The following is a 23765-nucleotide window of genomic DNA, read 5'->3' on the forward strand; positions in this document are numbered from 1 at the left end:
CTATTAACTAATGTTTCAAATGCTAAACATATGTTATGGATCACAAGTGTATTTCCAAGATCTTTTAATGTTTCTGGATGGTGCTATGTTAACTTGGTAGTTTTTTATCAGATGCTCGGAGGATGCCCTAGCATGTAGCAATGTATTACCTGGACTTTATGCATGTTTAATTACTTTATCTAATTTAAAAACAAAAACCCATTTGAAGAATACAAGAGAGGGATTAGCAATAAAGTATGGTGGATCATTTCATTTGGGGTTTGTAGGAAACGGCATCAAAGAATATGCCATTGAGTCAGAATAAGAAAATGGTATTGTATAGAGGACAACATAAAGAGGTGGATTGGGTGAAAGATAAAAAGTGTAAAATGAGATAAATGAGTTTTTTTTTTTCCTCTCTTATCATCTTCGAACTCTTTTCTTTCTATTTGGAAATTGGAAGCTATTGAAATTTGAAATTCATTTTATATAGATAAATGGAATGTATGAAATATGCATCTTTCCGTGTTATGGTTTACATATATTTATTAATTCTTTTTACATGGTTTACATATATTTATTAATTCTTTCTACATTCTGATTGGCCACCAATGTAATGCTCTATGTTTTAGTCGGTAACTTAAGTGAAACTATCACAATAGATTATATATTGTTCTCCTTGGTGATGTAAGTTTCTAACAACTCATATTCATACTCGTTTCACCTACAGAACTTTAAATGACAACTCGAGTCAATGAACCTAAGGGGTTGGGCATGCCAACAGCTTGTCATATGTTATTGACGTACATCAATCACACAATTAAGTGCAGCAAGTTAAGGTTGGCACGTGCTAAGAACTTCGATGGTGTGGTTATAAATTTTTCTCTGCCTTTGAAGGTGAAATGTTAATGGATCTATTCCCCCCGGGATGGTGATGGGTGCATTTTATCCTTTGTGAGCCCATAGGATTTGTATTTAATTAAACTTAGGTTGGATTTTTTGTCATATAAATTAATATGGAATAAAATTATAATTATAATTACATGTGTATAAAGGTTAAAAACCTAACATGAACTCATAAGCAAGACCACCTAAGGTAAAAAGAACCTTCTCATCCTCAAAAACGGGCTTTCTAGAAAGAGCCAACTGACCAAAAATCATTTTCAAACAAAGAAGATATACTTCCATGGAGTCAGAACCTTTCTTAAGATTTTGTAAAGACAATCAAATGAACATGAAGGGCATAAGCCGCTTCGAAAACCACCGTAGAGGTAGACCAACAACCGATCCGAACATGACACGTAAGAGACAACAAGACCAGCTTTTGATCTAATCAGAAAGAACTTTACAAGGAACAACTGAGGAACCATCAACCAAGTGAATCCGAACAGAACCCTTCTTTTTTTTTTTTTTTTTTTTTTTTTTTTTTTGTAAATGACCAGAACCCTTCAAAAGGGGAAGAAATAGAGAATATCAAACAAGAAAGTTCGTTGGCAAAAGTTTAATCGACAGAAATGATGCACATTCAGAAGCAAAATAGCAGAGAAGGTTGAAGAAGACATGTAAACACTAGAAGACTTAGAAGATGCTGCCGCCATTGATGTAGGCTCAGGAAAATCCTTGCAAGAAACGAACAAAACCGTCGATTCAAGAACCAAAGAAAATCCTCAATTCAAGAACCGAACAAAAAAACATAGGAGAACAATGCAAAAGACTAAACTACCCCAGATAAACCGAACCAACCCGATGATACCATGTGATGAATCTTCTGAATAATAATTTTTGAAGTCAATAATTTTATTTATAGATAGAAATTACATAAAGAAATGTAAAAGCCAATACAATAGTGCCAAGTGGCATTACAAGCATTACCATTCATTACCCTTAACAGAGGCCCATTCACACTGCTAGTGCCTCCCCACTGAGGGCATCCATGCGCATAGAACCATTTGCCAATTGCCAATTCAAAGGGGATCCCTTCTTACGTCTCCAAATGTTGTGGTCTGCCAACAGAGTTTAGCTTCAGCACACCAGTGTTTTGAGAGGCCTGACTGCTTCTTCAATGACACAACAATCTTAAAGGAAGATAAGAACTTTGTTGCAGCACGCTTGGCTCTTTGGAACATGTCCACCAAGGACCTATGCTTCTGATTGAAAATCCTCCCATCTCTAGCCAACCAAAGGTGCTGGCACGTAAATAAGGTCAGGCTAATAGTCATGGCTTTCTCCTTTTTGAGTCAGACCAAGGTGTGATTTGGAGGTGAGGCAATGGATAAACTACCCCAAGATGGAATTCTGTCCATTTGGAGGCTGGTGCACCTGGGGCCAGCATTGGGCTTGCACCATCTGAGTCTTGATGATTCAAGTACATGAGGATATTTCATACACTTAAAAGTGAAAAGAACCAAAACCTAACACAAGTTGGACCACACAAGCTAAACCAAATGGATTGAAACCCATCTCTCTTCTTCTTCCCCATCGAACTATCCCTTCTTTATCTGCAACAAGGGTTTCTATCAGTTAAAAGATTAGAATGAACACGGTAGAATAGCAACATGATAAAACCAAAGAAGGTCTGTAAACAATTCGACAAGCTCAAGGCTATGATGGTGTTATTTAAATTGAATGGACTTGATCAAATGGGTTCTAGCTATCAGGCTTACTAACCGTTTGATAACCCATCAAAAATTAGTTTCTGGGTAAAACTATTTCGTTTTAGGTTTTTAAACATAAATTAAAAATTATAAAATTCTATGCTTCAAGAAATAGTTTTGAGACAACAACAATAATTGTTGCATTTGTTTCTCGAACCAAAGTTGGGTACGAGATAGATTTAAATGAACGAATTTAGAAAGGAATATTCATGAAATTTAACATTTTAAATAAGAACTCTGCTTAAAACCTGTTGAAAGTGTTGTTGAAAGTGTTATCGTGAAACATTTTCTATCAAACACTTCAAAAAGTGCCTCAGCTTCAAAAACGATCAAAATTACTTCTGCTGTTTTTCAAAATGCAAACACTTGTGGGTTCTCAAATGGGTCCTTGATAGCTTTTGAAATACTTCAGAGAAGATTTTTCTCCATCCACAGAGAAGTGGAAATTCCTTCGCTGGGCTGCCTGTGCATGAACGCATTATGAGCAAGAGAGAGAAAGAGAGAGGATAGAGATGCACAAAAACTATGTAATCCTTCACAGATTAAAAACAACACAAAATTTAGTCGTACCAGACACGGCGAGAATGTGTTTTTAATTGTATTCTTCAATACATTATAATTATAAAGTTATACTATGATGTATGATATGTACAATTGTACAAACAATTCTAGAAAGATCGAACCTTCTCAGACTTTAATCAATCTGCAACCAAATTGCAGTTCTTGTTCGTCTTTGCCTTCGTCTGCAACTATCAAATCTAGAGGTGTTGACGAATCTTATACCAACCTCTCTTGCAAACACCGACAATCTTCCATCTTTGTGTATTAAGAATCGCCGTCAATCCTTTAGGCCTTACCTTGCTCACCTGCTTCTCTACTCCCTTCATTTAATGACAAAGAAATTTAATCTGTGTGGATTGAATCAATGTCTTCCTTTGCTCTTCTAGTTCTCAATCTTGCTCTCCTTCATCTTTCATCACTTCTCATTTGCAGCCTATATATACATATAATATTTCCTTCTTCAACTCATTTCACCCAGAGAGCTTATCCAACCTCTAGCCTTCTAGAACTTGACGTCACCTTTGACTAACTAATTCTCTAAAAAAGATTGTTTTATCTTAAAGTAATCAGTTTCCACTGGGTTCTATACTCGCGTCGGTAGAGGATTATGCTTTCTTTACATCTCTTCACCATACATTTAAAAGGGGCCCATATATGAGTACTGATAAGGTGGACTAGAGATGGATTTCCGTTGTAAATATCAAATTGAGAAGTGAAAAGGGAATACAATCCTCTACCCGCCACAGTAGAGGATCCCAACTCATTTTTTGGATTATTTGGTCTTGGGTTCGCCCTAATTTTCTGCTTCTCCATCCAATGTTATAGGTATAGTCAATGGTTTTTTTGGTTAATCAACAGTTTTCTCTAACATCTCGGTTTTGAAATACGGTAATTAGTCAATTTGGATATGAATTTTGTTATGTTCTTGCTGGAGTTGGTTGGATATGGATTAGTGTCATGTTTGCTTCATTAACGCTCGTTGGTTTGGTGAAACCGCTACTTATCATATAAAGACTTTGACCTGAGACAACGGTCAATAATAAAGAGTACCCTTTTTGTCTATCCCACAAAAAGAAAATTGAAGAACAATTCATTGGATTCAATTTCAAATTGGTAATGTATGTAAATTTTGAAAATTTTATATGAATTTCATTGGAATGAATCTAAGAATCACAAAGAAGTGAAACAACAAGATGATATTATGATATTTACCTTTAATGAAATGCATATGGAACAAGATGCCACAAAAAAACATAAGTTCTGGTTTGCTACATATATGGAGTTTTTCTTTATGAAGTTTTTCTTTATTATAAACGGGGGGGTAAGAAACAAAGTGATGTCCTTCGGTGAAGTGTGCTTTGTCCCACCATTTATATCCCTCAGTGGTGATTTCTGATTTGTTGGATGGCAACCAAGGAACGAAATCTCGCCGGGGATTCTTGTTGTTCAAACAATCTTGTAAATACACTAAATTTTGCCGATATTTACCTGGTTTATATTGACAATAGTAATATGTTATATATTATAATCACATGATGACATGATTGATGAGTGATGGCTCACATACGTTTAACGTTTTGAAGTTTAAAAAAATTAATAAACTAATATAAATATTCCTGTTATTCCGCAAAAGCGTAGTAGATTTAGCACTCATGTTTATTTTTAATATTTTTTATTTCATTTTTTTAATAACTCCATGGTTCTCCATGAACCACGTGTGCGTGCGGATCAAATTCACAATTTATAATCTCAAAAAAATCAGAATTCAGTCTTCATCACTTCGTCTTCCTCACTTCTCCGTCCGGTGAATCAGCGGTTGCAATCAAGAGCAGACTCTTTCTAATGGTGAAATCTCTGAAATCTTTGAAATCTTTACCAAAATCACATAACTATACCAGAAGACGGAGGCGATGCTTGAATTGATCGAGGAAGACGTGGACTCCTTTGCACAACGAGCGGAAATATACTACAAGAAGCGACTGGAGCTGATATACATGGTTGAAGATTTCTACCTTGCCCACAGTTCCTTGGCTGAGCGGTTTGATCTTCTAAAATCAGACGATGGAAACCGACCGTTGGATTCTCCTCTTCACCCCTCTTCACCGATTATAGAGATCTTGAGAAATATCGCCGACGTATCGCCGAGAAAAGGTGAGATATCGCGAGAAAGGCAAAGAGGCCTGATGGCAGCTACTATTGCCCACACTGATTAGGCCGTGTGGCCTGCGGATTCTCTACCTCTTCTTTTCCCTATTTCTATTTGTACTTATCGGAAAGACAAAGAGGAGTTTTTTCATGGCCCCACTTAAGTTGGGGTTTACTCCTCTCTATGAAGGATATATATCTCTGAGGGAATGCCCAATGAGCTCTGAGAAGGTGCCACGTGGATAATACTGACCCAAGGGCTAAGATAAAATATCTATTTTTACCTCCAATGAAACCTGTTAATGATAAAAATGGTCATTCCACATACTCTGGTCTAAACTGGTTAGTGAATGGTCGGTCATTATATATATAGTTTGGTTCGACCAGGCTGCCTATGGAAGGACCGACCATAACGACAAAGCATATTCGCCTAACATGCTTAGGGAACTTGACAAAGGAAGACTCCTATCATCTATCAACTTGATGGAAAGATAAGTTAGGTAAAGAACTCTTTGTAGAGTTACTTTCCTAGAACAACTCATCTTAGAGTCACATGCCGAATCTAATTAACTCTACTATCTTACACTATATAAACACCTTAGGTAAACATAATGGGGTAAGCATCATATTTTGTGTGATCAATGTGATCAATTACTTGAATTCTCTATTGAGTAGTTGAGATCATATCATTGCTACTGACTTGCTCGTCGGAGACGTACCTCGACCACCCAAGGTCGAACACTTATTTTGCAGGAATGTATCAGGGAAGGACGAGCGAGATTCCATATCAACAAAACCTAAGGGTGTCAACAGTATGGTTTGAGGCAGTTTTAGGTTGGGTTTAAGGTTTCGGGTTGAAAAACATCTAGTTCAAACAAGGTCCCGCTAGCAAAATAACGGTTTAAGACCGGTTTCGATTTGGTGCAATTTAGGTTCAAGTTAACTAACGGTTTGGACTAACGATTAGACTTAGGTTGACTAAACAGTCTATGGTATGCAAGAAAAAAAAACAAAAAGAAATAGTTAAGCATCCTGCAAAAAAAACCAAAATTTTATGAAAAAAACAAAATTGCTATCGATCAAAAAAATTTAAAGTCATTTCACGTTATAGAAAACCTACTCACCCTATAGAAATCAAGAACCCAGATAGTAAGTAGTAACATAGAGACTACAAATTCATTTCTCAAGCTCCACCGGTTGGTCCTCCAGAAACAAATCCTCAAATTGAAAGCCTTTTTATATTCTATCTTGTGCTATGATTGATTGTCTTGAAATTGGGCTCCTGTCTTGTGAGAATTTTAAAAAAAAAAAATTTCTCCTTCTATGAAATCTGTCTCTTTTTTGAGTTAGTATTTAGTTTGATATGCAAAAGAAATACCTATGAATTGTATAAGTATTTATTCAGTTTAAACAAACTTAATACATTTAGTTGAGCATTCATAATTAATCCTTCTAATTGCCCCTTACAATTAGTAGAATCAATATTTGAATTCATGTTTAATTTTTCTGATTGTCTATACCAACTACCTAGCGGCAATATGACAATTCAAGTAGTATTTAAGGTAAAACTATAAAACAAGTTATAATGGGTTGCAGTTTGGTTTCAGAATGGTGAGGGTTGTTCCCACCCCCCCAAAACACAGCTCGTTAAGATTTTGTTCGGGCTATAACGGGTCTGTGCGGTTCAGTTTTAACGGGTTGAGTTACAAATTGACATCCCTAATGAAACCCATAAAAATCAAATTTGATTTGGAAATAATAAAAATAAAAAAGTTGTTTTCTTCCTTTTTGTTGTTGTTGCTGAACTTGCAAAGTAGGATGAAACCCGCAAAATAAAATAAAAAACCAACCCATCGAATACTTGGATTAAAATCCTATCTTTCCCCGAAAAAAAAGGTGTTCGCGTTCCTCAATCTGTAAAATAAAAAACCCAAGTTGTTTAATCCTTTTTTAACTATGAATCTAAAGTCTTCTTACTGCAATCCTCTCGACTAAATCAAACTCGAATCTGAGAACTGATGCACTTCAACTAGATGGGTGATGGAGAAGAAATTGCAAAGTAATCAAATATCACGGAACAAGGGATTTATAATGGGTTGCAGTTTGGTTTCAGAATGGTGAGGGTTGTTCCCACCCCCCCAAAACACAGCTCGTTAAGATTTTGTTCGGGCTATAACGGGTCGCGGGCGGTTAAGTTTTAACAGGTTGAGTTACAAATTGACATCCCTAATGAAACCCATAAAACTCAAATTTGATTTGAAAATAATAATAAAAAAAAAAGTCGTTTTCTTCCTTTTTGTTGTTGTTGCTGAACTTGCAAAGTAGGATGAAACCCGCAAAATAAAATAAAAAACCAACCCATCGAATACTTGGATTAAAATCCTATCTTTCCCCCCAAAAAAAGGTGTTCGCGTTCCTCAATCTGTAAAATGAAAAACCCAAGTTGTTTAATCCTTTTTTAACTATGAATCTAAAGTCTTCTTACTGCAATCCTCTCGACTACATCAAACTCGAATCTGAGAACTGATGCACTTCAACTAGATGGGTGATGGAGAAGAAATTGCAAAGTAATCAAATATCACGGAACAAGGGATTTATACGAAAAAGCACATCCTTACCCTTTAAGAGATTGAGAAAAAAAGTAGTCATCTTCCTCGTTGTGAATTCCCATAAATGAATAAACTTGGTTGTCTAATATCAAAAACGGAGAAGAGGGGATAAAGAAGATTCTCTTTCACATTTTTTTTTGGCCAAATTTAACTTCTTGTTTTTTCTACATTTCTTTATGAGGTTCATCCGGGCCAGCTTGCACGCACCACGATTACATCCTCAAATTAATGCCGCTGGATGGGTACAAACCCAAGACCTACCCGTGGGAGGTAGAGTCTTTAACCGCTTTACTAACCCATCATTGGCAACTACTGTTTCACTTGTTATGTGCCAATAGGTGACTCTGTCACCCATATTCTTTCTACACTTTACCAGAAATCCTGCCATGGCAGACAACCACCACCCCTTCGCTCTGCCAGAAAAGAGCAAGTCAACATCAGCAAAATGGAAGAATAATCATTTATCAATGTCATATAAGCACATATGCACTTCATTCTAGATTTCTAATTCATTAACTACAAGATTTTATTCCTGCCGTCTGGCTCCAGGTGCTGCGAATATGATCTCTCCTCACCTGCAAATCCTAAGCTGGAATCTCGTCTTCTCACAATCTAGCTGCCTTGTTCTTGACATCTCATCTCCCATGAGCCATGAATCGGTCTCTTGTATCTTGCACCTTAAAAATTCGTATAATTTGTAGTGTGATGATGTACAATAACAAAAAGAAGAAGAAAAACACAAATTCTTCTTCCTTCTTCTTCCCAAAGTAATCAAGAAATTTAAGATTAACATAATCATCAACCACTAGGCATCTGTGTCACCTTGAAGGAGATTCCTGGGCGACGATGATGTCGATGACGATGGTGATGATAGTGATGGTGTCATCTGGCAATTTTCTCTTGTTATTTTGTTGTGTTCATCGTCTTGCTTCACTGTCGCTCCCCAGTCTTGTTAGATGACCTTTCAGACGCTCCATGTCCGATAGTTTTACTGGTTTGACTATATATTCCTGTGCTCCTTTCTCCAAACATCTGTTCACATCAATTATGAATGTCTTAATTTTGCAATCAACGAAAAAAAAGCAAAGCTTGAACTCTCAGATGGAAGAACCCTAACAATGAGTGGCAAATGAAGAATACCTATCGATTCCGGCCAGTACATTTTCCGACGACATAATCACCACTGGATCTGTCTGAAAATCGAAGATTCCTGTTCGGAAAACATATAGGTAAATCAAATGAGACACCAATTCAATTCCGCCTTCGGAATGGGGAGATCTCATAAAAAATCAAGCGAAATCGAACCTTGATTTTCTTTGGTAACTCGTATCCGGTCATTCTAGTACAATAATCGGTTATGATCATATTCACTTTCAAACCCTAAAAAAAGGCCACAAAAAATAGTAAGAAAATCATTAAATCAATTAAACCAATAGTGTATGGAGAAACATTTAGAATTCATTTATCATTCTTACGTCGAATACAACAAGGACTTTGCTTTAGTCATGTGCTTTAATGCGTAGGACCGACAAGTGACTCACTTTAGTCTGTTGCATTGAAATATCGGTCGAGATTTGCTTGAGCGTCATGCGCATTTTAATGGGCATGACTGAGGCAATTTCGATCCAATAGAACTCTCCTACCCGTCCAATTCGAGAAATTGAAGAGCTATTCTCCCACTGTCAATTGTTGTGCCTGAAGAAATTCCACCACGTCGATTCAGATTTGAAGAAATGAAAAAATAGAAAAGAGTAACCAAACAAATTGATTAGGAACGAACCTTTACAAGACGAGATCTTAAGTAACCGTTCAACAACTTTTCGATCAACAAGGCTATCGTCAATGGCAATAACATGTAATTCTTGAGAAAAATTCATTCTTTTCCTGTCTTGAAACCTGCGGAAGCACATCTTTACTCGCCATTGCAGCTGAATCAGTGTGAAACTCCTCAAAGAAATGTTTAGTATCCGAAGAGGAAGAAGAAGATCTTCCTCTAGAGCAGAGTAAATGAAGGCACGAATGAAAGAAGGTATCGTTTTTTGCTGATTTTATAGCATTGTTTTCATGTATATCTGTCTCCCTATTTTATACACTAATTATAGACATGGTATATCATGTCTCGGAAAAGAGCAAACAAGCTTTGTATCGCCTGACATGCAGAAATTCCTGCAAAGGGATGAGTGGTGCTTTCTAGCGGTGAGGAAGAAGATGGTCAGTACACAGAGACTAAGAGGGCACTTTGGTAATTTAAATATGAGGGGTAATTTGGTATGTTTAAAACATAAATTTGGAAAGACAACGGTCAAAAGGTCAAAAACTAACCGTGAATAACTTGATATTTTGCAAAAAAGCAATTGTGAAAACTTTGAAAGGTTTCTCACTTAAGCGGATAGCCAAGAATTTTTGCCCAACTTAAGTAGGCGCCATGAAAATTGAATACTTTCCATTAGTTTTTGATAGTTCATATTAAATATTTCGTGAAACAAATTTTGGCCCCAAGGGGGAGATCGGGGCTTAACTAGGGTGTCCTTGATTAGGATTAGGATCAACTCAGATTTAAGTGTTGAACAAGTGTTAAATTGGTATAAGTTAATTTTGGTAAAAGTAGGGCAACACTATCCTTTGTGTTATTCTTTGTGGCCATGATAGGGGCTAAGGCCAAGGTCAACGTTAAAGTGCCTAACCTGGCTTCACCCAACTCAATCTTTTGGGGTCAAGGTCAAGGTCAACACTAGACTAGGGTATTTAAGATTAAAGTCATGGTTTTAAAAAGTATCAACTCAACTATCACAAAGAGAAAAATGGAAAAGCTCCTTAAGCACCATATCATCGTCATGTTTGATCTACCCAAAGTCCTAATCACAAACCCGAACTTCAAAGAAATAATTTTTTGTCACTGAAAACCAGAACAATCCGGGAACAGAAATTAATCACTCACATTAGGTTGTCCACTTCCCATCCGAACATGATCATAGAAGCATAGATTGTTGCGAACTTATTTATATGTTTATTAAATGCAATCACCTTCATATACGAACAATTTTACATGTATGTACCATGTTGTACTTTCCATCTATGTAGGTGATGATTCAAACTAGAATGTAAGTTCTTGAAATGGGAAGTGCCACCATGGTGCAAGTTAAGCGCGTCAAGTTTCAATCCACAAAGAAGTGGAAATTCCTTTTATGTGGGAGTTGAAAACCATAGATATTAAGGTGCTTCATCTACAACACGATGAGAGAGAGAGATGCACAAAAACTGTACAATCGTTTGCTCATTAAGAATAACAAAAAATGGAACCAGACATGGCGACATTGTGTTCATTCTATTCTCACTACAATTTTATTACACTATGGTAACTGCTAATCCTCGACAAATTAAGAACAACACAAATCGAACCAGACATGGCGACCAGGCGTTATTTCTATGTTCTGACTACATTATAATTACACTATGATGTATGGTATATATAAACAATTCCTGAAAGATCGAACCTTCTCAAACTTGACCAATCTGCAACCAAATTGCAGTTCTTCTTCTTCCTCTTCACAACTTTCAGATCTTGAGGTTGTGACGAATCTTGTACCAACTTCTCTTGCAAACACCGACAACCTTCCATCTTTGTGTACTAAGAATCATTTTCAATTCTTTAGGGCTTCCCTTGCTGACGTGCTTCTCTACTCCCTCCATCTAATAACAAAGAAATTTATAATCTTTGTGGATATTCAACGTCTTCCTTAGCTCGTCTGGTTCTCTATCTCGCTCTCCTTCGTCTTTTATCACTTCTCATTAGCAGCCTATGCATATATATATATAGTCTTTCCTCTTTCAACTCATTCCACCCAGAGACTTTATCCAACCTTTAGCCTTTCTGTAACGTACCATCACCTTTGACTTATTAATTCTCTAAGAAAGAGATTGTTTTCTGTTAAAGTAAACAGTGCTTTTGGATTCGCTCCTCCTACAGGGTAGAGAATTATATTCTCTTCACATCTTTGTCACACATTTAAGAGTAGGCCCATATATAAGTACTGATAAAATGGACTAGAGATGAACTCTCCATTGAGAAGTGCAAGGAGAAGCACAATCCTCTACACTAGCGGGTAGAAGATTGGAACTCACTTTTTGATATCTTTAGTTTTCAGTTTGCCCTACTTTTCTGCTCCTCCACCCCACGTCGTTGGACGTTGGTGGAGTTAAACAGTTTTTTTGGGTAATTAGAAGTTTTCTATAACACTACCGTTTCAAAAGCCGATAATTAGTCACTTTGGATAAGAATTATTAGTGCTGTCATCGATTGAATTGCCTGGTCATGGATAAGAAGAGCCAAGGTTTGCTTCATTGGCGCTTGTAGAAAGCACTACTGCCCATTTAAAAGACTTTGACTTGGGACGATGGTCAGTACCAAAGAACACCTTTGTTGTATCCCATGAAAAGAAAATTGAATAAGAGTTCGCTAGATGTGATTATTGGTTGGATTTCAACTTGAAATTGTTAATTTATGTGAACTTAGTGAATTTATATTTGAAATGAATCCCACAAATCACATGGAACAAAAAGATATTTTGATATTTGCCTTTGATGGAAATGGATACAAAACAAGATGCCACAATTTTTATTTTTTTTCCCTTTCTGGTTTCTAGCTATGGCAGTTTTTTTTAATATGGAATTTTTCTTTGTTGTGATGTTTTTTTTCCAGTTAAAAACAAAGTGATGTTAAATAGTATATAATGAATACTTTTCATTAGTTTTTAGATAGTTCACATCAAATATTTTCTAGTGAAAAAAACTTTGGCCCTGAACAACTCAACTAGTATAGGTTAGTTTTGGAAAAAGGAGGACAACAACATTCACTGTTTTATTCCTTGTGGTTATGGCTAGGGCCAAGGCCAAGCTTAGGGTTAAGGTTAACCGCCCAACTTGGCATGACCAACTTGATCATATCAAAGTCAAGGTCAGAGTCAAAATTGGACTCGGGTATTTAAGATCAAGGTCATGATTCTAAAAGGTATCGCCCATCTATCACGGAGAGGAAAATAGAGAAGGTATTCCATAAACAAATCATAATCTATTTTTTCTACCCAAAATCCTATCTTAAAAAATGGGAAGCAAATTGATAATCCAAACTTCAAAACATGTTGCGAGTGTCATGACATACAAAAAGCAATTTTGTTTTTTTGGTAAACATACAAGAAGCAATTGGGGAACAAGAAATCAAATTCCTCGCAATCATTAGGTTATACCTTCCCATCCAAATTGATCATGGAATGTTTTTCAATCTTGTTTCTATTCTGTTTAATTAAATGCAATGAATTCCCATAGCTAAAACAAAAATCCTCAATCCAAACTAAGCATAGTGTTTCTTTTTTGGTTACCAAGCATTTATTCAGAATCGGGGGGGGGGGGGAGATGTCCACGCAACCACCACCAACCACCAAGAGGAACACAGTCAAACTGTTGCACTCGAAATCGAAAGGGCCTTCCAGGCTAAGAAATACAACACTCTGTTGGATTTCCTAGAAATAAAGGAGATGTTACAGTCTAGGAACTTTGAAGCTATTACAATGATGTCCTGAACAACTGGTAAAACATATATGATGAGGGGTGAGGGACAACATACTTAACCAACTATTGACAATCTAATTCAACATTAACGAATCGTTGATCATCTGCCAAAGCTTCAAGTTGACCTATTCTCATCGCCATTGCCTCACCCTCTAAAACTAAGTTGAAGATCATAGGTACTAACCGTGCTAATATTGGTGAACCAAGATGATCTCTAATGATCGTACCCACTCCACCTTCCTTAGTTTTCTCCTTCCAAGCTGCACCGACAATAACAAATGGATGGGAGGGAGGAGACCTATTTCCAGAAATGTTAGCTGTAGGGGCTCACATGGTCACCCATTGGTTTCCTTTGGTTAATCCAGAATTCCTAATGAACCTGGTTTGCTGCGTCTATAACCTCTGTTGCTGTCCATTTTTTGGTTCTAGTCACTTTTTCGTTCCTTGCACGCCATAAGAACCACATAACAAATGGTATCAAGGTTTTAATCTTCTCTACCTCATTTTTCCCTCCTCTACTTAGGTTTATCCATAAATCTATCCAATTTGCCATTGTACTACAATTAAGATATAAAGTTCCCAAGTTTATGGGGCTGCTGAACCATACCTGTTGTGCAAACTCATAGTGGGCCAAAACATGAATAATCGACTCTTGCTCCTTTCCACATTCTCCATATATCTGCTCCACTTTCATACCCCTTTGAGATAGCTCTAGAGTCATCTCCGTTCGTTCTATAAACTAAGGTCAAACCATAAAACAAGGGATGGATGAAGAAACGATGGAGGAGAAACTGAGTCTCAAAGAAAGAGGGAGAAATCATTTGAGACGGGAATTTTTCATTAATTGGGTTCAGAAATGGGCGGTTATAAGTAAAATGGGTATTACAACTGGGTATATATCACTTATATATTACAAGTTTGATCTCAACCATTTATTATGTATAATACACTTGTCACCTTCTAGTGGTGCACTACTATGCATAGCAGACAACGTGGTGTCTTTGCCTGAATGGGCAACTTAGGATCTACAGAGTATAAATCATCTTGGCTTTTGGTAGAATAGAAATCACAGTTGTAGGCTTTAAGAATTAGAAGATAGTTGTGTTCTCATACTCAATTGTTCATCTCTTTAAATGCTTGCCAATGAAAGAGGGCTTTTTATTAGATCATACCAGCTTTTGCATACAGACTTGAATTGCAACAGTGACTTAACATCAGTCTCGATAGGATCTCCACTTCCAAATCTTCTAATGAAATTGTGATCTTCTGTTGTACATGATGCAGATTGGAATCCAGCAATTTAGAAAAAATGAGAAAAATATAGACAACGTCCATAAAGAAAGAATGAGTTAGATCTACTCTGCGCTGAAAGCAAACCCTATTGCCCTTTGGAACGAATTGTTGAAGAAGTGATCTTTATCATCTCAATTTATAGTCTTCCAATCCCTCTAAAATTCTACTCCCATGAAGGTAACCTGGCTGCCAGGAATCCAGTCGCAATTTAATCGTAGATCCAATGACAACTTTTTAATCTTATGGATTTAGGTAGTTTTAGGGCCTGTTTGGTTACTTGAGTCTGGAGATTTCAAATATCCAGAGATTTCAAATCTATGAAGTCATGGTTCTTGAAATTAACTGTTTGGTTAACCTGAATCTATGGAATGAAATCTGTGGAATCATCCTATAAAACTGTTTGGTTACTTGAATTTGCAGAATGAAATCTCCATATTTTTCTTGAAAAACTGTTTGGTTACCTTGAATCTGTAAAACAAAATTTGTGGATTCAATTTTTTTTTTTTATGCTAAATAACCTTTATATTATATTAGTTAAGACAACAATTATAAAGTTTTGTTGTATCTATTACAACCAAGTTCTTGTGATAGTCTAGGGCAGATTCATTTGCTACATGACTAAACCATTGTTGGAGCGTTGGCGAAGTGCAGCCACAGAGCCTAATGTTTTTAATATTACATATTATTTTTACCAAAATTGGGACATATGCTATAGGCCAGTTGTTGTGATGCCGTGATGATATTAGGTTGATCACCTCTTGCTCTTCGCACCATATTTCATCCAGTGAGATTTTCCTTTTGTTTGCTTGATCCATACCCATCATTGATCCCAACAAGTATAGCCTCTTCTATCTTCCCTTTCCCTATGCCTCCAGTGCTAACATATTGCAGTTTTCCTTTCGCAAAAAGACCAACGCTCCATCCTGCATTGTTTAAGTTTGAGTTATGTACACCTGCACATATCAAAAAAGAGGAATGACCCATGTTAGTCCAACTCTTACAAAAGCAAGTATTTGGTTTATTGGAAATTACAAAGGTCTCTCTATTTAAGGGCTTATGCATCTCTGAGGCAAATAGATTTAGATCTTTGATCCACTTGGATGTGTTAAGTAACACTTTGGTTGGATTGGGGTTGACTTTATTAAAGACTTTGTTATTTCTTTCTTTCCAGACAAAATAACATGTTATTATAAAAATCGATGCCATCCACTGCTGATTTTCTTTCTTTATTCTAGGGTCTAGAAAAAAAGAACTGCAAAGATCCATTATAGAACCCTGTACCAGCCTTTTAGTTCTTAGTCCCAGGAGTCCTGCAGCCCATATACTTTTTGTCCAGTCACAAGAGAGGAAAACATGCCATATAGACTCCACATTTTTTTCACACATCTCACATATTGGATTAAGTGGCATCCATTTATTGAGAATTTCTTTCACTGGTAGCCCTTCGTTTAAAAGGTGCCAAAAAAATAATTTAAATTTGGGGTGAAGGGGTAGTTTCCAAAAGAAGTCCCACCATCATTTAAGTGGATTGGAAGTTGGTATATTTCTTATTTGTAATAAGATATTTCTCGCCAACTTGGTAGAGAACTCACCGTTACTAGAAATAAGAGATATCCACGTATCCGGTTCAGTATTCAAAGAAAGGTTTGAAATGCCATAAACTTGGGAAGGTTGAGGGAAGAAATACTCCATGTTTAGATTGTTGACTGCTGCTTGTTCAACTGATGAAGTCCTCACCCACAGCTCTGTGTTTGGTAATAGGTAAGATCGATCGCTCGGTTCTTTTATCCATGGGTCAAACCAGAAAGATGTGGTCCTTCCATTTCCTACCTTCCTCTATACCATTTTTTCGAGGATAGGTAAAATTCCACAAATGTTGTTCCAAGTCCAAGAGCCCTTTTTCTTCAATACCTTGGGGTCAAAGGACGAAGTGTTTGGGAAGTATTTCGCCTTCAGTGTCTGTACCCACAAAGCTTCAGTGTTTTCTAGCATTCTCCATCCTTGTTTTAGTAGCAATGCTTTATTGATATCTTCCATTTTCTGAAATCCCAATCCTCCTTTCTCCTTCTGTTGATAGCATCTATCCCATGAGATAAGTGTCAGCTGTCTCTCCTTTGTTGGATTTCCTAGTCAGAATTTTTGACATAGTGAATCCAATTCTTTGCATAGCGTTCTTGGGAACTTGAAGCATTGCATATGAAACAAAGGTTGTGCTTGGAGAACTGATTGTAGCAACACCCCTCTTCCTGCATACAAAAGAAAATTGTTTTGAAAAACCGAATCCATAGATTTCAAAACATTGAGTTATATTTAAAAAGAAAATTGACTTTTTATTCTTATCCTAACTTACATGAGTTATACTTCAGAAGAACTTGTTTGACTTTTGTCATTGATTCTTGTTGTGATTTTTTGTCATTTGAACCACAAAGGATGAGTTTTTGCAATATATACGGCAATATTTCATAGTACCGTCATTTGAACTTGGTGTCTTACCATATGCTCACTTGATCAAATAAATCTGGAATGACTTGAGTCATGAGCTGTGTAATTACAAACTCCCAATTTGATGGGATTTATTTTGTGCTAGCATTCAATGGGTTGTTTGCTCCATGGTGGAAATATGATATTAGAGGTGTGTTGGTTGGGATCCAAGGTTCACAAAGGAATGTGGAATCTTGGTGCAGGGCTGTCACGAGAAGCTTTGGGCTGGCTAGCCTTTCCCCTTAAGTGTTTAACTGGTACAAGTTGATTTTGGTAAAAGTAGGGCAACACTATCCTTTGTGTTATTCTTTGTGGCCATGGTAGGGGCTAAGGCCAAGGTCAACGTTAAAGTGCCTAACCTGGCTTCACCCAACTCAATCTTTTGGGGTCAAGGTCATGGTCAACACTGGACTAGGGTATTTAAGATTAAAGTCATGGTTTTAAAATGTATCAACTCATCAACTATCACAATAAGGAAAATGGAAAAGCTCCTTTAGCACCATATCATCGTCATGTTTGATCTACCCAAAGTCCTAATCACAAACAACAACAAATAATTTGACAACCCAAACTTCAAAGAAATATGATTTTGTCATGAACATACAAGAAGCAATTGGGGGGAACAAGAAATCAATCACTCAACATTAAGTTGTACCTACTTCCCATCCGAAATGATCATAGAATGTTTCCCCGATTTTGTTTCTATTTTGTTTAATTAAATGAATCAATTTCCCTTCATATACGAAAAACTTAACATGAATCAAACATGTTGGTTGAAAATTTTCATCTCCATGCGGATAGAGGATTCAAACTCTATCACTGTAAGTTCTCAAAATGGAAGATATATGCAGCCATACCATTTGGTTTGCAAGTTAACTGCTTCGAAGTTTCAATCGACAAAGAAGTGGAAATTCCTTTTATGTGGGAGTTGAAAACTATAGATATTAAGGTGCTTCATCTACAACACGATGAGAGAGATGCACGAAAACTGTACAATCATTTGCTCATTAAGAACAACAAAAAATGGAACCAGACATGACGACATTGTGTTAATTCTGTTCTCACAACAATTTGATTACAGTATGGTAACTGATAATCCTCGACAAATTAAGAACAACACAAATAGAACCAGACATGGCGACCAGGCGTTATTTCTATGTTCTGACTACATTATAATTACACTGTGATGTATGGTATATATAAACAATTCCTGAAAGATCGAACCTCCTCAAACTTGACCAATCTGCAACCAAATTGCAGTTCTTCTTCTTCCTCTTCACAACTTTCAGATCTTGAGGTTGTGACGAATCTTGTACCAACTTCTCTTGCAAACACCGACAACCTTCCATCTTTGTGTACTAAGAATCATCTTCAATTCCTTAGGGCTTCCCTTGCTGACGTGCTTCTCTACTCCCTCCATCTAATAACAAAGAAATTTATAATCTTTGTGGATATTCAACGTCTTCCTTAGCTCGTCTGGTTAATTCTCTATCTCGCTCTCCTTCGTCTTTTATCACTTCTCATTAGCAGCCTATGCATATATATAGTCTTTCCTCTTTCAACTCATTCCACCCAAAGACTTTATCCAACCTTTAGCCATTCTGGAACGTACCATCACCTTTGACTTATTAATTCTCTAAGAAGAGATTGTTTTTTCTTGAAGTAAACAGTGTTTTTGGATTCGCTCCTCCTACAGAGTAGAGAATTATATTCTCTTCACATCTTCATCACACACTTAAGAGTAGGCCCATATATAAGTACTGATAAAATGGACTAGAGATGAACTCTCGATTGAGAAGTGCGAGAGAAGCACAATCCTCTACACTAGCGGGTAGAATATTGAAACTCACTCATTGATATCTTTGGTTTTCGGTTTGCCCTACTTTTCTGCTCCTCCACCCTATGTTGTAGGTAGAGTTAAACAGTTTTTTTGGGTAATTAGAAGTTTTCTCTAACACTACGGTTTCAAAATCCGATAATTAGTCAATTTGGATAAGAATTATTAGTGCTGTCATCGATTGAATTGCCTGGTCATGGATAAGAAAGAGTCAAGGTTTGCTTCATTGGCGCTTGTAGAAAGCATGCACTACTGCCCATTAAAGACTTTGACTTGGGACGATGGTCAATACCAAAGAACACCCTTGTTGTATCCCATGAAAAGAAAATTGAATAAGAGTTCTTGGTTGGATTTCAACTTGAAATTGTTAATATATAACATAGTGAATTTATATTTGAAATGAATCCCACAAATCACATGGAACAAGAAGAAATTTGGGATAATTACTGTTGCCCCCTTGTACTTTGATTTTATTACTACTTTATCCCCTATACTTTTTAAAATTACTATTCCAACTTTTAACTTTGTCAACAATTACTAATGCCCCCTTACCGTTAAGCTCCGTTAGTTTACTGATGATGTAGCATCTATATATTTTTTCAAAATCCCAAAAATAACCCTGCAATTATCTTTTTACTTATTTGCTCTTTTTTCAAGTTATAATACTACCCTTAATAAGAAAAAATTAACTTTAATTTCACTTTTCTTTTTTAAAAAGAAACCACCAAATAAAGGAAAGATGTGATTTTTTTTTTCTCTAAAAATAAATCACCAAATAAAGGAAAGATGTAATTAAATAGAAACTAAAACATTAAAAAATATCAAATTTAATTCAAAGCTGAAAATTGAAAATCACCTAATATATGCTGATCATTATGTATGTTACCAAATTTTCTATCAATTAGATCTTATATGCTAATTTGTTTGTAAAACTTCCATCATGGTGATTATGAAAAATTTAAGTGGAATGTAAAAGTTTCAACAATCATAAGTATGTGGTCCCACCAAATCCAAAATTAATTCTAAAATGTAAGATTTAAAGGATATAATTGACATGCAATATAGTTTCTATAAATGAGGGTAATGCCATATTTTTTACTTCTTTTTTTTAAGGGCAAAATAGACATTTTATATTTGATGTTAACAACCACTTAACACCTTTAGAAGTGAGGGGGCAATAGTAATTTCACAAAGAAGGGGGTTTGATTAGTAATAAAACAAAAGTATAAGGGGGCAATAGTAATTATCCCAAGAAATTTTGATATTTGCCTTTGATGGAAATGGATACAGAACAACATGCCACATAATTTATTATATTTTTTAATTCTGGTTTTTACTTATAGATATTTTTTTTTAAATGGAATTTTTCTTTGTTATGATGTTTTTTTTTTCAGTTAAAAACAAATGATGTCCAATAGTATATAATGAATACTTTTCATTAGTTTTTAGATGGTTCACATTAAATATTTTCTAGTGAAACAAACTTTGGCCCTGAACAACTCAACTAGTATAGGTTAATTTTAGAAAAAAGGAGGACAACAACATTCACTGTTTTATTCCTTGTGGTTATGGCTAGGTCCAAGGCCAAGCTTAAGGTTAAGGTTAAGTGCCCAACTTGGCATGGCCAACTTGATCATATCAAAGTCAACTTCAGAGTCAACATTGGACTGGGGTATTTAAGAGCAAGGTCATGATTCTAAAAAGTATAGCCCAAATATCAAGGAGATAGAACAAAATAGAGAAGGTCTTCTATAAACAAATCATCTTCTATTTTTTCTACCCAAAATCCAATCTTAAAAACATGTTGCAAGTGTCACAACATACAAAAAACAAAAAAAATGTTGGTAATATACAAGAAGCAATTGGGGAACAAGAAATCAAATTCCTCGCAATCATTAGGTTATACCTTCCCATCCAAATTGATCATGGAATGTTTCCAATCTTGTTTCTATTTTGTTTAATTAAATGAAATGATTTCCCATGGCTAAAACAAAAGTCCTCAATCCAAACTAAGCAAAGTGTTTTTTTTTTTTGGTTACCAAGCATTTATTTAGAACGGGGGAGATGTACACAAGTCCACCAACCACCAAGAGGAACACAGCCAAACTGTTGTACTTGAAATCGAAAGGGCCTTCCGGGATAAGAAATCTGCCACACCATTGGATTTCCTAGAAATAAAGGAGATGTTACAATCTAGGAACTTTGAAGCTATTACAATGATGTCTTGAACAACTGGTAAAACATGATGAGGGATGAGGGACAACATACTTAACCAACTATTGACAATCTAATTCAACATTAACGAATCAATGATCATCTGCCAAAGCTTCAAGTTGACCTATTCTCATCGCCATTGCTTCACCCTCTAAAACTAAGTTGAAGATCATAGGTACTAACTGTGCTAATATTGGTGAACCAAGATGATCTCTAATGATCGTACCCACTCCACCTTCCTTAGTTTTCTCCTTCCAAGCTGCACCGACAATAATTTTAACATATGGATGGGAGGGAGGAGACCTATTTTCAGAAATTTTAGCTGTAGGGGCTGAGCTTACATGATCACACTTCAGTATCCTTTGGTTAATCCAGAATTCCTGATGAGCTTGCTTTGCTACCTCTATAACCTCTGTTGTTGTCCATTTTTTGGTTCTAGTCACTCTTTCGTTCCGTGCACGCCATGAGAACCACATAACAAATGGTATCAAGGTTTTAATCTTCTCTGCCTCATTTTGCCCTCCTCTATATAGGTTTATCCATAAATCCATCCAATTTTCCATTGTACTCAAACTCATAGTTGGCCAAAACATGGATAATCGACTCTTGCTCCTTTCCACATTCTCCATATATCTGCTCCACTTTCATACCCCTATGAGATAGCTCTAGAGTCATCTCCGTTCATTCTATAAACTAAGGTCAAACCATAAAACAAGAGATGGATAAAGAATGGTGGAGGAGAAACCGAGTCTCAAAGAAAGAGAGAGAGAAATCATTTGAGATGAGGAATTTTTCATTATTCGGGTTTAGAAATGGATGGGAATAGGTAAAATGAATATTACAACTAGGTTTATATCACTTATATATTACAAGTTTGATTGATCTCAACCATTTATTAGGTATAATCCACGTGTCACCTTCTAGGGGTGCACTACTGTGCATAGTAGACAACGTGGTGTATTTGCCTGATTGGGCAACTTAGGATCTACATAGTATAAATCATCGTGGCTTTTGGTAGAATAGAAATCACAGTTGTAGGCTTTAAGAATTAGAAGATAGTTGTTGTTCTCAGACTCAGTTGTTCTCTTTAAATGCTTGCCAATGAAAATAGGGCTTTTTATTAGATCATATCAGCTTTTGCATACAGACTTGAATTGCAACAGTGACTTAACATCAGTCTCGATAGGATCTCCACTTCCAAATCTTCTAATGAAATTGTGATCTTCTGTTGTTTTTCCCCTCCTTGATCCATGGATTGCATGTACATGATGCAGATTGGAATCCAGCAATTTAGAAAAAATGAGAAAAATATAGACAACCTCCATAAAGAAAGAATGAGTTAGATCTACTCTGCGCTGAAAGCAAACCCTATTGCCCCTTGGAACGAACTGTTGAAGAAGCGATCTTTATCATCTCAATTTATAGTGTTCTAGGAATCCAGTCGCAATTTAATCCTGCATCCAATGACAACTTTTTAATCTTACGGATTTAGGTAGTTTTAGGGCTTGTTTGGTTACTTGAGTTTGGAGATTTCAAATATCTAGAGATTTCAAATCTATGGAGTCATGGTTCTTGAAATTAACTGTTAGGTTAACCTGAATCTATGAAATGAAATCATGTGGAATCATCCTGTAAAATTGTTTGGTTACTTGAATCTGCGGAATGAAATCTCCATATTCATCCTGAAAAACTGTTTGGTTACCCTGAATCTGTAGAACAAAATTAATTTGTGGATTTATTTTGAAAAACTGTTTTATTATCTGAATCCATAGATTTCAAACATTTAGTTGTATTAAAAAAAAAAATTTTGACTTTTTTTATTCTTATCCTAACTTATATGAGTTATACTTCAGAAGAACTTGTTTGACTTTTGTCATTGATTCTTGTTGTGATTTTTTGTCATTTGAATCACAGAGGATGAGTTTTTGCAATATGTAAGGCAATATTTCACAGTACCGTCATTTGAACTTGGTGTCTTACCATATGCTCACTTGATCAAATAAATCTGCAATGACTTAAGTCATGAGCTGTGTAATTACAAACTCCCAATTTGATGGGATTTATTTTGTGCTAGCATTCAATGGGTTGTTTGCTCCATGGTGGAAGTATGATACTAGAGGTGTGTTGGTTGGGATCCAAGGTTCACAAAGGAATGTGTAATCTTGGTGCAGGGCTGTCACGAGAAGCTTTGGGCTGGCTAGCCTTTCCCTTTTAAGTCTTGTTCCTTGCTATAGCATATTTTCTTTCATTTGATGATATTTACCCTTAAATAATGTTTATTTAAATGCATTGATAGATATTGTAAATTAGACAGTGCTTTGATAGATTTGTAAATTAGACACTATTTTTTTCTTTCTTCAATCTTTATGTATTTTTATTTTACTTAAAGTAATAATAATCGAATTCAGAAACTGAATTTTTCTCTTG

General features: G+C 36.0%; 1 protein-coding gene across 1 annotated transcript; it reads right to left on the reverse strand.

Moving 5' to 3' along the window:
- Window positions 1-8865: 8865 nt before the first annotated feature.
- Window positions 8866-9858, reverse strand: LOC149008250 (two-component response regulator ARR4-like). Its single transcript, XM_089167216.1, is given in 8 exon segments — window positions 8866-8980; window positions 9089-9137; window positions 9140-9158; window positions 9254-9328; window positions 9424-9445; window positions 9486-9488; window positions 9592-9643; window positions 9729-9858. Coding segments are annotated over 8 exon segments (465 nt in total).
- Between the last annotated feature and the right edge of the window lie 13907 nt (window positions 9859-23765).

The sequence above is a fragment of the Hakea prostrata genome, chromosome 8 (genome assembly GCF_041222555.1).
Source record: "Hakea prostrata isolate BN-2017 chromosome 8, UWA_Hpros_2, whole genome shotgun sequence".
Lineage (NCBI taxonomy): Eukaryota > Viridiplantae > Streptophyta > Magnoliopsida > Proteales > Proteaceae > Hakea > Hakea prostrata.